Raw genomic sequence first — 15,752 nt, forward strand, 5'->3', positions numbered from 1 at the left:
CTAGAACTTCTTAATAGAGAAAAACAAACCAACTCTGATCTCCTTAAATATTTCCTTGATTAGAAAGTATATAAGATTTCATTGACTAGACCCTGACAGCCAGCTCAGAAAGAAGCACTGTACATTTTATGAATACATGCCTTAACCATCTCTCCAACCAAAGCCCTGTACAGAGAGCTCAACTGCAGGTGTCTGATTACATACAATACATGAAAACTTGACAGATATCAGCATCAATTTATAAACTCACAGAACAAAGTAAATTCTGTTTTTAAGGATTCATGTTGAAATAATAAATAGAATTTCTTTGGTAATCAAGGAGAAATCAAATTCTAATAATTTAAAAATTTCCAACAGCAATAACAAAAATAATTGCCTTTAGATTCTGCTATTCTTTTAAGAGGTGTAACTATGCTGTGCCTCTCTGAAACTTACAAATGATTCTCCAAGACAGGAAAAAAGGAGAACAATATAATTAAATATTTGTAAGGATAACTTACCCAAGATCACAAAAGCAGGTGAGAGCCAAATAAGTGCCTATTCAAATGCTTTTAAGCAAGTGCCAACAATTTAACAGTCTAATAAAATTTTGATTATACTAACTTTCACAAGGGAGCCTGGATTGGAAAAATAAATCAGCATTCTTTTCCTAGCATCAAGAACAAAAGAATTTTAACTCTAGAAAATGTGGTTAAAACATGATCAGCAATGCATGCTACTCTGAACTAGTCTCTTAGAAGTCAGAAGACTAGACAGCATTATAGAAGAAAGAAGTTCTACGAGTTTCCAAACATATCCCACATGAGGAAAAATGGCGCAATTTTCCTTCCTCTGATATTAAGAGTTCCCAGCAAAAGACTTATAGACACTCACGGATCAACACTCTTTGCTATAGCAGCCATGATAAAGAGAACCGCTTCTGTCACCTCCCAGGGTGGGTTGCCTTCTTTCAGAGTAGAATATAACTAGAGAAGAAGAGGTGGATTATGGATCCATTAAAAGAAAAACAGAATAGAGTTCCAAAACAAAACAAAAAACCTGTTAGTTAAAATAAATTTAGCCCCTTGTTTCTAAATTTAATTATCTCTCAGAGCCAGGGGAGAATAGTATTTTCACTTTTCAAATCTTCACTAACTCTAAATCAATACTAGTTTAATATTTGAAACAAATCCATTTAGATTCCCAAGAGTATATCAAGATTATCATATGCCCCTACAAAACAGTATTATGGAAAAAACAAAACATATTACATGAGTGTCTTTTCTTGGTTCTGGTAACTGATAAATACATTAACATACTTAAAAATGATGTAAAACCTCCGCATATGCATTGGCTTTACATTTATTATTTTAACTCCCTGTCTGCATCAACACTAGTAATACAGATTAAATTCCTAAAAAGTAGCTGTTCTGAAGCACCCATCACAATACCATGTCCAAGCAAGGGTGGGTGGGGAGAGACAAAGCAAAATGTACTCAGAGATGTCCTAAAATTCCCCAGGGTATAGCCATCAGTGGAATGTGACTGGCTGTTAGTCTAAATAAGGCTTCTGTAATCAAATAACACACTGCTAGGTAAAATGAAATTAAACAATTCTCTTGTATGACTTCACAGAACCTTTAAATATACTATTTAGGTCATTTTCCAGTTTTAATTGACAGAACTATTTTTTTCCAGAAAAGAACATCTCATGAGACTGGTGTTTCACAGTACACATCTTGGACAAGACTCACAATAAATGTACATTTGTAAACTGAGGTCTGGAGAACAAGTAATTTGTTCAAAGTCATGGAGCCAGTGAGAAAAGAGTTGAAATCTGAGCACAAAGCATCTGCCTGTGATTTAGTGGGGATCTCACTTAAATCTGCTTTCTAAGAATCCCTAACCCTTTGTAATTAGGTCAAGAAACACACTTTGCTTAATATAAAGAAATACAGTTACAACTATATTAACACTTTCTAGATCAGATGATACCCCAAAATATACCAAATGCATGGGTTACCCATCTTCCAAATTAGGTCAGTTCAGTATGACTGATAAGCCATCAAAATCAGTATTTCAGGATTCAGAGCATGATCCAGCAATATGAAAACCACCTGATATTATGCTGATGTTAAGTGACATGGAATGGTGATGACTGTAACCTTAAGACCTAAAATGTTACTCACTGATTGTTAGGAAAACCATAGGACATGATTCTTCTACTCTACTACAGTCATCTCTGGGATGAAACTGCAAAGGAATCTAACCATAACTAAACAAACAAAATGCCAAAAAACTAAGATTGCCAGGAGTTGATACATACTTGTTAAAAGCAGAAAAATTTGTCTATTTTTCCTGGCTAGGTCCAAATTCCCTTTAAGTATCTTGGGGGCTTTAAGGTTTATCTATGATCTTCCATTTCAATGGTACAAGTGGAACAGCTCTCACTAGCAAGAATATAGTGTAAAACAATAACTGAACTATTCACTGCAATTGGCTCGTAAGATACTAAATAAACATAGCTACTATATGCCAGGCAGTGTGCTAGGCACCTGCATATCTACTGTCCCATTTAGCCATCAAGATTGAAGAAAAAGATGGAACACTTAGAGAAGACACAGAAGTGAACACAATTTAAATGACTGGTAAAGCTGATTAGAATCTTCAAATGGGCTTACCTGAGCAAAACACTCCATAGATCCAATCAAGAAAATCAAGTCCTTCACTAGGTCTGACACGCGCATCCGAAACTCCCCAAAGTCATCAGTCTCTTCAGGAACCCCCTCCTGAAATTTCAAATCAGATAACATTTGTTTTAAACCCACTAAGGCTTTCACTAACTTTTAAAAGAATAAAAAATCCATTAAGCAGTTCGGTCCCAATGAATAAAAAGATAAATTGCATCAATCACAAAGACATTTTACCACAGAAAGTATCCCAAACATTAAGATATGTCAAATCAATACAACCTATTCTCTACCTTTACTATGAGAAACTCTTTTTTAGACATGTCCAAGCTACATCCTGCCCTGTTGCTAGAAAAATCTAGAGTGGTGGAGGTAGAAAGTGTTCTAGAATATAAGTCTATCTATAATAGATAAAGTCTAGCTTTTTATAAGTCTCTGAAACTATGATTCAAGACCTCCCAAAATCAATCATTACTACAACTAGACACACAATAGAATATTAGACTTTAAAAAGAATTTTATAAAGGTGCACAGATACATAACAGAGGTGTAATAAAATATTAATGGTAGGAGTTAGGCAGCAGCTCATCACTTCATGGGAAACAGATGGGGAAACAGCACCAGACTTTATTTTGGGGGGCTCCAAAATCACTGCAGATGGTGATTGCAGCCATGATATTAAAAGACGTTTACTCCTTGGAAGGAAAGTTATGACCAACGTAGATAGCATATTCAAAAGCAAAGACATTACTTTGCCAACTAAGGTCCGTCTAATCAAGGCTATGGTTTTTCCAGTGGTCATGTATGGATGTGAGAGTTGGACTGTGAAGAAAGCTGAGCGTCAAAGAATTGATGCTTTTGAACTGTGGTGTTGGAGAAGACTCTTGAGAGTCCCTTGGACTGCAAGGAGATCCAACCAGTCCATTCTAAAGATCAGTCCTGGGTGTTCTTTGGAAGGAATGATGCTAAAGCTGAAACTCCAGTACTTTGGCCACCTCATGCGAAGAGTTGACTCATTGGAAAAGACTCTGATGCTGGGAGGGATTGGGGGCAGGAGGAGAAGGGGACGACTGAGGATGAGATGGCCGGATGGCATCACTGACTCGATGGACGTGAGTCTGAGTGAACTCCGGGAGTTGGTGATGGACAGGGAGGCCTGGCATGCTGAGATTCATTGGGTTGCAAAGAGTCGGACACGACTGAGCGACTGAACTGAACTGAATACAGATATTCATTATAAAATTATTTCACCGTTGCTGTATATTTTAATTTTTTCATTAAAAAATACAGAGATCATTCACATTTCATGCTTCTGAAGTTTTTCTTACTCTAACATCCTCCTGTGAGTACACTGCTGCTGCTGCTAAGTCACTTCAGTCGTGTCCAACTCTGTGCGACCCCACAGACGGAAGGTTTACTAATTATGAGATGGTTATGGGTATGTATAAGAATCTTGGACCATGAGTTTCTGAGAAAAGCCCTTAGTATTACTGAGAATTGCTAATCTAATTCAACATTCTTAATTTAAGATGAAAAAAATTAAAGCCAAGGAATGAGGAGGAAATAATGGTTGACTCGGATGAGATAATGAATTACGAAGCATGGCACACCTACAAATGTATGGAATTACCTACAAGGGAAATGGTACCACAGAACTAGCAAAGAGATCAAGCAAACACAGCCATTTAAACCAGAGTAGCCCTGTTTTTATTTACTCATGTTTCCAAGCACTATGGAGCTGAAGACAGGATTCCTCAGTTTAAAAAAAAGTAATGAAAACCACTGAACTAAATCATCACTAAGGTTCTGTGGAAATACAAAGTACCATAACTCAGATGACAACATTAACATTAAGAGCACAGACAGTTTTCATGCCAGGTTTAATAGTAATAGGAAAAAAAAAAATCCACTCCAATTTATAGGCTGAAGCATAGAGATACTAAACTAACCAACCAAAATGATGAAATAAACACTATAAAATTTGAAATAACTAAGCAAAGAATGTGGTTGAAGCATTTTCTGATTAACTATTTTCTAATATTTCTTGTATATTTTCTTCTAAGTAAATAGATTATTTCTACATTTTATTTTAAATTATAAAATCAGCATAAGTAATATAAAGAAAAATTTGCACTTATGTGTTCAGGGGAGAGTCATGTTATTTTCCATGTCCTCCCTTAAATATTTCATTTTTGTGTTTAGTTTTAATCCAACCACGTATTTTATACTATTAAAAATACACAGCATAAAATTTTACATTCTCATTTTTTTATTTAGGATACCAACTATTGCTATCTCAAGTTATTATTTTTAAAACATATTATTTTTTTCTATAGTTTCTTTTGGTTTTATTTATTATTATTTACTTTTTCGGCTGCATGGCACATGAGATTTTAGGTCTCCAACACGCACCCCCTGCATTGGAAGTGCAAAGTCTTAACCACTGGGCTACCAGGGAAGTCCAGTAATTACTTTTAACTGCTGCATTATGATCCATCAAGTTGCTACATAATAATTTATGTAACTCTTCTATAACACTCTTTTGTGGGGAGGGCACAGGGCACAGCTTGCAGGATCTTAGCTCCCTAACCAGGGACTGAACTTGGGCCCCACAGCAGTGAAAGCACCAAGTCCTAACCACTGGCTCCCCGAGGAATTTCCTCTTCTATACTCTTGTACATGGATTTACCATATTTTACATTTATAGAAAATGCCTTGTACATAACAATTTTTTTCTTCAGCAGAATTATTTAAGGTGAATTCCCAGAAGAATTACTGACTCAGCAGGACTGATTTCTTTCTACATAGGCATAGCACTCTTCACTAAACTGGTACTGACTTCCTCAGTGTAAGCTAGAGTGACAGAAAACCTGCAGATTCCATTAGCTTTATTCTCTATCTTTTCAGTTCCTTTTCAAGTTAGCACTGAAAAGAAGAGGAAATCAAGACATGATTAAATAGAGAAGAAAACTTACATGATCAGGTTCCAACTGGCAGTGGCGAGCCAAGGCATGAAGCAGCCTTTGAATATAAGCTTTGAAGATGCCATGAATAACTTCATCATTCGTTTTGTACAAATGCTCCCCTAGTCGGTACCAAAAATTAAAGGAAATTTCTACTACCTATCAAAAGAAAGAGAAAACATTGATTTGAACCAGAAAAGAAGGCAGTTTTATTATTACTAGGGCTAATAGGAAAGAAACACTTTAAACTAGTAGTAGTGGAACCAGTTCAGCAGCCACCTTTTCTCTAGCAGATTTTTATCTTCCCAAATTATCTTTCCATGTTAGACCCAAAACTCAACATTTAGGATGACTGGCTTTATATTCTCTGTCTAGGCCTGAGATAATTTCTCCAGCAATACACTGGATTCTAAATTTAGAGAAACAGATACAGAAATCTCTTTAAAATTTAGTCTTTTTCCCTAAATTCTGAAATTATTTTTTTGAAATTAAAATACCTCTCAGCAGATAAACCTACAAATATCTGTACAAACCACAGCTTATCTTATATGTGGCACTATTTAAAGGAAAGATAATTATTACATAGAACAATACTTCTGCCCAAAACTGTTTTGAGTTTCAACAAAATCTAGATATTGTCATGAAAGTATGTTAAGCAAACACATTATTATCTTCTATGTGATCACAGAAAAAACACTGAGACTCACAAGAACTACTGGGCCCCTCCCTGAGAGGGGCCCTACCATCCTTTTCCCATCAAAGATCCAAAATGAAGCTATTTAAATAGAGCTAACCAAGCTTGGGAGTTCTTCTCACTTCTTATACTATTAAGAGGATATAAAGCCTTTTGAATAAACAGAGTTTTGTTTTGTTTTGTTTTTTCTCTTAATCTAGTAAACTTAAAAGTGGCAGCATGTCTTAGAGATTTGGGGATGAAGAAGACTCTTTAAGTCCTTTGAATCCCATTCTCATTTCCATCCATAATTTGGAGAAAATTTTTGGATTTTAAAACTTGGAGGTACAGTTAATATTTGGTATATTTCTTAAGCTATAAAGCTCTAAATAATAACTAAAGCTAGAGAGGGGGCCTCATTGGAAAAGTAATAAGCTTTGTTCCTAACAGGTTCCTTCATGCTATGTACCAATCAGCCCAGCTAAAACCAAGTAGGAAAACAGAAAAGAATCAAAGCAGAAGCTGACATATAATTTTCTTTTTTAATTCACCGCAGAGTAAATGCTTCATGACATTAATTGAAAATAAAACTATAACTCCCCACAAATAAAAAGCTGGATAGGAGATAACAGAATGTAGACAATATGAAACATACAATTGAAAAACAATGGCAACAGCATAGTGTAAACACTACCTCGTATTGAGGGTGCCCTGCACAGATAAGAAGCAGTTCCAGAGTTCGTAGGTCTCCAAGGCCTTGGCCTGGCGTACAAACAATTTTTTCAAGAAAAGTTTCACAAAGTTCAGTGAAAATACGGCAGTAATTCAGAACTCTGTAAAGGAAAGATGAATAAGAACACCAAGTCAGATATCTGTATATTATGTGTACATACTCACAGACACAGTTAATGAAATAAAGAAACAATCCTTGGCCTAAGAGACATGTAGTGATTATTTGCTATGGTGTAGCACAATCTCCTTAGCAAACATCTTTCCTTAAATCATATACTTTTAAACATATAAGCAAATGTAAGTCAGTCAGTTCAAATTCTCAATTATTAAAACATCTGAAGAAAATTCCCATTAAATCACACTTGATACTTCAAAGGTCATCCCTAATTCTTAGAGCCTTATCCTCTGTAAGTGCTAAAACTTACTATTCTGCATGATCACCACATCTCCCTCTGCATTTGATTTCCACTTCTGGTTCAGAGAAGAATAGCAGAGCATCTTGAGGATGCAATGTATATATTTACACAGGGTCATGAAGAATGGAGGTTTTTTCTTTTAAATCTACCAAACTTAAGTGGCAGCATGTCTTAGAGATTTGGAGATGAAGAAGACTCTTTAAGTCTCTTCAATCTCATTCTCATTTCCTTCCATGATTTGGAGAAAAATTTTGGATGTTAAAACTTAAAGGTACAGTTAAGATTTGGTATGTTTTTTAGCTATAAACTCTAAAGAATAACTGAAGCTAGAGACAGGGCTTCAGTGGCAAAATATGGATGGACAGAATGTGACTTAAAAGAATCCCAGGCTGTATGGTCTATTGCCCTTAATAACTACTCACTTATCTAAATCTTCACGTGCCACAGCCATATGATAGGCTGTCTCCAATGTCAGGACTCCTTGAAAAAGTTGCATGGCTAATGCCAAGTTGGTTTCCACATTCTCAATGGCATAGAGAGCTGAGCACACGCAGTCTGAAGCAGCTTCGTGTAGGTTCGATGAGGTCTTATCCTGTTGCTGGGAGGTAGCAGGAATAGGGAAGTAAGATAATTAAGCTGTAATCCAATAGGACAGCAATTAAAACCTGTTTCTGAACATGTACTTTATATATGCATAACAGCCTAATATTCATGGCCTCCAACGAGACAACATCCATCAATCTTCCTATTTCTGACTATTATTTCCCTATTTGCCAAGCAAATCTGCCGTTTGGTACCTCAATCATAGATGGTCACATGACTTCTAAAATTCATGTTTTCTCCCATTTACTAGTCCCTCCTGGAATGCCTTGTGTTCCCTGCCCTATTTTCCATGGAAATCTTCTCCATCTTTTTTCTGATATTCAAGTACTATTAAAAGTGAAAAGGTTCAACAAATATCAATTACTCAAACCTAACACATTACTGTGATATTTCAGAATACTAAGGTTAAACAGAGGTTCTGAAAGCTTCTGGGGAAAAGAGAAGGTAACTTAGAAAGGAGCAAAAATCAAGTTATTCATCTCATTAGTAATGATACCTGCCAGTATATAGGAAAACAAGGCCTTGGAAATTTTGAAGAAAAAGAATAGTGAATTTGGAACTTTATATCTAAGCTAAATCATTAATTAAGAATGAAATAAAAATATTTCTCAGGAACGCATGCAAAAACTCAGCATTTATTTCCCACATATCCTTCTGAGGAAAGTATCTGAGATGGGTCCAAAAAAAAAAAGGTTAATCCAATCCACAGCAGAGTAAAGAGAAGTCCCAGGATGACAACTAGGCACAACTGATACAAACTAGAGCATATTTTAAAAAAAAGAAAAGAAAAAAACCAAACAAAAACAAACAAACAAAAAAAACTAGAGCATAGTAGAAGGTTAAAGGAGGGAGGCCCCTAGGGGTTCTATTAAACAGTCCAGAGACTGGATAAATTTAGTAAAGGCATACTGGTCGTTTGTGAATAATAAAAAACAAGGACATTTAGAATCTCCAAGGGGGTAAAAAGCTATAAAATCAGGGTTGGAAAAGCACAAAGACACAAATTATTCATTAGGTTATTCTTTGAGTGGTGGTGAACTCAAAAATATTCGTTGTACTACAATGTTTCAAAAGTTAAATAAATGTTCAAATTTACTCTTTTGTATATATCAATTATTATTTTTAAAATATATATATTTTAAGAACTATAAGAAAAAAAGCTATATAATAAGGTCCTGGCCTAAGCATTTGTTTAGTTGCTAAGTCATGTCCAACCCTTTTGGTGACCCCACGGACTGTAGTCTGCCAGGGTCCTCTGTCCATGGGATTTCTCAGGTAAGAATACTGCACTGAGTTGCCATTTCCTTCTCCAGGGAACCTTCCCAACCCAGAGATCAAACTGACATCTCCTGTATTGCAAGCAGATTCTTTACAATTGAACCACCAGGGAGGCCCTAGCATAAAGCAAACTATTTAGTTTTATGTGGCATGACTGCAAACCACTGAAAGAATATAAGAATGAGAATATATCTGACCCTGACTCTAGAAACATTCTTAAGTAACAGAGGACTGGTCATGACACTGGATCAATAGAGAAAACAATAGCAATATATCTGGCACATTACTTAGTTTGTTCTTTACCCCAATCTCAGTTCCCAAGAGTCATCATTGAAGTTTGAAGTGTATTTTAGCCTGTCCTCCATTCATACGTTATCGTATTTATATACTTTAAAAAAAAAAAAAAAGGACCTGGATTTTTTAATACTGACTACTCTTTCACACAACCTGGTGAGATGAAAATCAGAATTACTGTCATTAAGGTATGGCATCAACAGACATGGAGACAAAGATAATGATTAGCAAAACAATTACTAGCATTTTAATTTTCCTGAATTTTAGCTTCTGATGCAAGAATGACAGCAACAATACACTAAAAACATTATAGATAATATCTAAAATGTCTCCTTGAAGAATCCATTTTCCTGTTCCTTCTTAAATCCAGTGATATCAATTAATATCATGCTGCTGCTGCTGCTGCTAAGTTGTTTCAGTCATGTCTGACTCTGTGCAACCCCAGAGATGGCAGCCCACCAGGCTCCCCCGTCCCTGGGATTCTCCAGGCAAGAACACTGGAGTGGGCTGCCATTTCCTTCTCCACTGTGTGAAAGTGAAAAGTGAAAGTGAAGTCGCTCAGTCGTGTCCGACTCTTGGAGATCCCATGGCCTGCAGCCCACCATGCTAGCATCTTCTAAATAGTTTACCAGCGTACACCCAGAATGGAAATACAGAATTTCTACCCTAATATGTGTTCATGGAAGGAAAACCATCAAGGAGAAAGAGACAAAGTCACACCCACCTCCAAAGACCCATTTAACAATTGTGCTTGAGATACTGCTGCTTTTTGTTCTAAAAACTAGTCTTATTCTAAGCACTCCCATCAACCAAGACAGAGGAATGTACTACTAGGCATTATTAAAGTTTAAGAAAGAAACGTACCAGTATATAAAAAGACATGACTTTTAATCTCAAAAACCCAAAATTCATCTTATACATACCCTATTCCTGGTGGCTCAGATGGTAAAGCGTCTGTCTACAATGTGGGAGACCTGGGTTCGATCCCTGGGTCGGGAAGATTCCTTGGAGAAGGAAATGGCAATCCACTCCAGTACTATTGCCTGGAAAATCCCATGGACAGAGGAGCCTGGTAGGCTACAGTCCACGGGGTCGCAAAGAGTCGGACACGACTGAGAGACTTCACCAATGTTTAACTATCTCAACTACAAAGATAATATTCTGATCTGTAATTGTCTCAACCACCCAATGGTCATTATTAGAAACACACAACTTAATATTTTAAAAATAATGAAAAAGATGCCAATGGTACTTTTGTTACTTGAATTTTAATATGTAAATCACTGATCTACATATAAAACTGCTTTTCTCTTAAACCTAACTCATTCTATTCTGAGCACTGAAAATAATATCTTAATGTGATATTTGGCAACAAGGAACGGACAGTGCTGCTTTCTTACCACACACTTCCTACTCACACTGCAAAACTCCAAAAACACTCTTATATCCCATAAGGGCAGTTACTGTAAGTGACTATGTGCCAGAAATAAACAGAAGTCATTTCATAAATGAAGCCATTACTTACCAAAACCTCAAAAAGGAGTGCTAGTAACTTATTGTTAGCCATGAAGTTACTGTCCAAAACTCCTAAGTTAAACCAACTTCCCAAACAGCGAAAGACCTTCATAAGCATTTTCTCATCTGTTCCTGCTTTTTCTACACAAGTCATCTGAAAAGAAGAAAAAAATTATAAAAATAACACCAATTTTTACATACATTGTTAAAAAATGAAATATTTTTACGATTACTTTATAGATATGATACTGAGAAGGATAGCAATAACAGCCTAACAGTTAAAAGTGCTTTTTACTTGCCAGACACTGTCTTGTTGCTCTTAATTAATTTAATCTCCACTAAAATTGTACAAGGATGTATATACTATTATCTTTATTATCTCCACTTTCTAACCTAAGAAGCTGAACTACACAGAGGTTCAAAGATACATATGTTTCAGAAACAACTATATTTCTTAGATTCCACTTCTGTATTAATATAATCTTATCAAGAGAATCGTCTTTAGCACTCATCATCTCAGCCCCTCCATGTTTCACAGCCTTGTCATGGCGAAGGGGTCTGCATAACTCAATGAAACTATAAGCCATGCCGTACAGCACCACTCAAGATGGATGGACAGCTACTAATAGCTCCAGGAAGAGAGAACTGGCTGGGCCAAAGCAAACACTCAGCTATAGATGTGTCTGGTGAGGAAAGTAAAGTTCGATGCTATAAAGAACAATATTGCACAGGAGCCTGGAATGTTAGGTCCATGAATCAAGATAAACTGGACACTGTCAAGCAGCAGATGGCAAGATTGAACATTGATATCTTAGAAATCAGTGAACTAAAAGGGACTCAAATGAGAGAATTTAATTCAGATGACCATCATATCTATTACTATGGACAAGAATCTGTTAAGAGGAAATAGAGTAACCCTCACAGTCAACAAAGAGTCCAAAATGCAGTACCTGGGTGCAATCTTAAAAACAACAGTATGATCTCAGTTTGTTTCCAAGGTAAATCATTCAGCATCACATTAATCCAAGTCTATGCCCCAACCATTAATGCTGAAGAAGTTAACCAATTCGTTGAAGACCTACAGCATCTCCTAGCACACAAACACACACACACAAAGATGTCCTTTTCATCACAGGGGATTGCAATGCAAAAGGAAGAAGTCAAGAGATATCCAGAGTAACAGGTAAGTTTCTCCTTGGAGTACAAAATGAAACAGAACAAAGGCTAACAGAGTTTTATCAAGAGAATATGCTGGTTATAGAACATCCTTTGCCAACAACCCAAGAGATGACTACACATGGACATTACCAGATGGTCAATACTGAAATTAGATTGATTACGTTCTTTGCAGTCAAAGATGGAGACAGTCTATACAGTCAGTAAAAACAATACCTAAAAAGCTGACTGTGGTTGAGATCATGAGCTCCTTATTGAAAAATTTAGGCTTAAACTGAAGTAAGTAGAGAAAACCACTAGGCTATTCAGTTCAGTTCAGTTCAGTCGCTCAGTCGTGTCTGACTCTTTACAACCCCACGAATTGCAGCACGCCAGGCCTCCCTGTCCATCACCAAATCCCGGAGTTCACTCAGACTCGCATCTGACCTAAATCAAATCCCCTTATATTATACAGTGGAGATGATGAATAGATTCAAAAGATTAGATCTGGTAGACAGAGTGCTTGAAGAACTATGGATGGAGGTTCGTAACACTGTACAGGAAGCAATGATAAAAACCACCCCAAAGAAAAAGAAATGCAAGAAGGCAAAGCGGTTGTCAGAGGAGGCTCTACAAATAGCTGAGGAAGAAGAGAAGCCAAAGGCAAGGGAAAAGGAAAAGATATACCCAATTGAATGTAGAGTTCCAGAGAATAGCAAGGGGAGACAAGAAGGCCTTCTTAAATGAACGATGCAAAGAAATAGAAGAAAACAACAGAATGGGAAAGACTAGAGATTTCTTCAAGAAAATTAGAGATATCAAGGGACCATTTCATGTGTATTCATGGCAAGAATATACAGAAGAACTATACAAAAAAGGACTTAATGACCCAGATAGCCACGATAGTGTGGTCACTCACCTAAAGCCAGATATCCTGGAATATAAAGTCATGTGGGCCTTAGGAAGGATTACAACAAAACTAGTGGAGGTGATGGAATTCTAGCTGAGCTATTAAAAATCCTAAAAGATGATCCTGTTAAAAAAGTGTTGTACTCAGAATGTCAGCAAATTTGGAAAACTCAGCAGTGGCCACAGAACTAGAGAAGGTCAGTTTTCATCCCAATCCCAAAGAAGGGCAATGCCAAACAATGTTCAAATATCGTACAACTGCGCTCATTTCACATGCTAGCAAAGTTATGTCAAAATCGCTCAAGACAGGCTTCAGCAGTATAGGAACCAAGAACTTCCAGATGTACAAGCTGGGTTTAGAAAAGGTAAATCAAACTGCCAACATCTACTGGATCACTGAGAAAGCAAGAGAGTACCAGAAAAACATCTATTTCTGCTTTATGGACTGTGCTAAAGCCTTTGACTATGTGGATCACAACGAACTGTGGAAAACTGAAAGAGATTGGAGTTCCACTACATAACCTATCTCCTGAGAAACCTGTATATGGGTCAAGAAGCAACAGTTAGAACTGGACATTGAACAACTGACTGGTTCAAAATTGGGAAAGGAGTATGACAAGGCTATATATTGTCAAGCTGTTTATTTAACTTATATGCAGAGTACATCATTTGAAATGCTGGGCTGGATGAGTCACAAGTTGGAATCAAGATTGCCAGGAGAAATATCAACAACCCCAGATATGCAGATGATACCACCCTAATGACAGAAAGTAAAGAGGAACTAAAGAGCCTCTTACTGAGGGTGAAACAGGAGAGTGTAAAAGCTGGCTTGAAATTCAACATTCAAAACACTAAGATCATGGCATCTGGTCCCATCACTTCATGGCAAACCTAAGGGGATAAAGTGGAAGCAGTGACAGATTTTATTTTCTTGGGCTCCAAAATCACTGCAGATGGTGACCACCACCACCAGGAAATTAAGACGCTTGCTCTTTGGAAGGAAAGCTGTGACAAACCTAGACAGTGTATTAAAAAAGCAGAGACATCACTTTGCCAACAACAGTCCATGTACAGTCAAAGCTATGGCTTTTCTGGTAGTCATGTATGGATGTGAAAGTTGGATCATAAAGAAGGCTGAGTGTCAAAGAATTGATGCTTTCAAATTGTGCTGGAAGACTCTCAAGTGTCCCTTGGACTGCAAGAAGATCAAACCAGTCAATTCTGAAGGAAATCAACCCTGAATATTCACTGGAAGAACTGAAGCTGAAGCTCCAATACTTTGGCCACCTGATGTGAACAGCTCACTCACTGGAAAAGACCCTGATGCTGGGAAAGGTTGAGGCTAAAAGAAAAAGGGGCAGCAGAAGATGAGATAGGTTAGACAGCATCACTGACTCAATGGACATGAATTTGAGCAAACTCCAGGAAAGAGGGGAGGACAGAGGAGCCTGGTGTGCTCTAGTCCATGGGTTTGCGAAGAGTCAGACAGGACTTAGTGACTGAATAAGAACAAATAATAATTGATCTTGAATTAACAAAATGGAGAATAAATGAAGGGAGAAAAATATTAGAGTCCAGGCTTAGTTCAAGAGCAAGAATAATAATATTTTAAAAAATTTTAAAGTTCAATACAATATTTAGGAATAAGTCCATTTGAATGGACCACAAAATGTAATACTAACAAGAAGAAAATATAGAATAAAAACATTAAAGAGAACATGGGGGAACTAAATGAAAAAAGTTCTAAGAAGTCTTCAGTATCTGCTATCACAGCCAAGTACATATTTTTCTTGGTAATTGTGGACTAATTTCATCCTCTAAGTTCTAAAACATGACAAAAGACACAAGAGACTTATAGAGTTTAATAAGTCCCATAAGGATATATCAATATTTTTCAGATATCATGATGATATCATCTATCATTAATTATGATGAAATGCTAAATCAAGTCCAAGTAGCTAAATGCACTTGATCATCATGGCAGTAATAATAACTATAAGGACTATAGTGGCTGCTGAATTTTTTTTAGTCATTTGAGTGCTTACAAAATTACAAGCTTGGGTCTGTTAACCCAGCTCAAGTCACAGTCTAAGAACTAGCAAACTTCCATGACAGCTCTAAATGAAGCTCTTATAATATTGCTCAAACTCATATACAAAATTTAATTGTATGGCTTGCTGAATTACAAACCGTTGAATTTACAGTCCTATCAAGTTTCTAATGCCAAAGTTCTAAAATTGACAGGCAAACAGCAGACTTCTGAAGTTTGGAATGGGGACACCCAGTTGGACCCTAATGAAACTGGTAATCCAAGTCACTTTGAGTCTTCCTTTCCAACAGAAGTAGCCTCTGCCTTCCAGTGTCTGAGACAAGCCTTCCTCAGCTTCAAAGCCCTGTAATAACCCTATCTGAGACAGAGGCCTTGAAAGAAGATGCCCAATCTCTTCAACACCTTCCACAAACATCCCCAATAACACTCATAAACTAGGGTCAAATCTCAGAATGTTCTAAGGGAACTGGAGGAAACAACTTATACACCAACAGA

General features: G+C 36.8%; 1 protein-coding gene across 3 annotated transcripts in view; it reads right to left on the minus strand.

Moving 5' to 3' along the window:
* TNPO3 (transportin 3) overlaps positions 1–15,752 on the minus strand; it is an 83,547-nt gene that overhangs the window by 31,864 nt on the left and 35,931 nt on the right. For all 3 annotated transcript variants that reach the window (XM_068973136.1, XM_068973135.1, XM_068973134.1), the window contains exons 5-10: positions 11,154–11,297; positions 7,876–8,051; positions 7,000–7,138; positions 5,645–5,791; positions 2,661–2,768; positions 874–965 (exon numbers count right to left, since the gene is read on the minus strand). In XM_068973136.1, the coding sequence (XP_068829237.1) occupies positions 874–965; positions 2,661–2,768; positions 5,645–5,791; positions 7,000–7,138; positions 7,876–8,051; positions 11,154–11,297 (806 nt within the window). The remainder of the gene's footprint in view (positions 1–873; positions 966–2,660; positions 2,769–5,644; positions 5,792–6,999; positions 7,139–7,875; positions 8,052–11,153; positions 11,298–15,752) is intronic.

The sequence above is a fragment of the Capricornis sumatraensis genome, chromosome 5, assembly GCF_032405125.1.
Source record: "Capricornis sumatraensis isolate serow.1 chromosome 5, serow.2, whole genome shotgun sequence".
NCBI classification, from domain to species: Eukaryota; Metazoa; Chordata; class Mammalia; order Artiodactyla; family Bovidae; genus Capricornis; species Capricornis sumatraensis.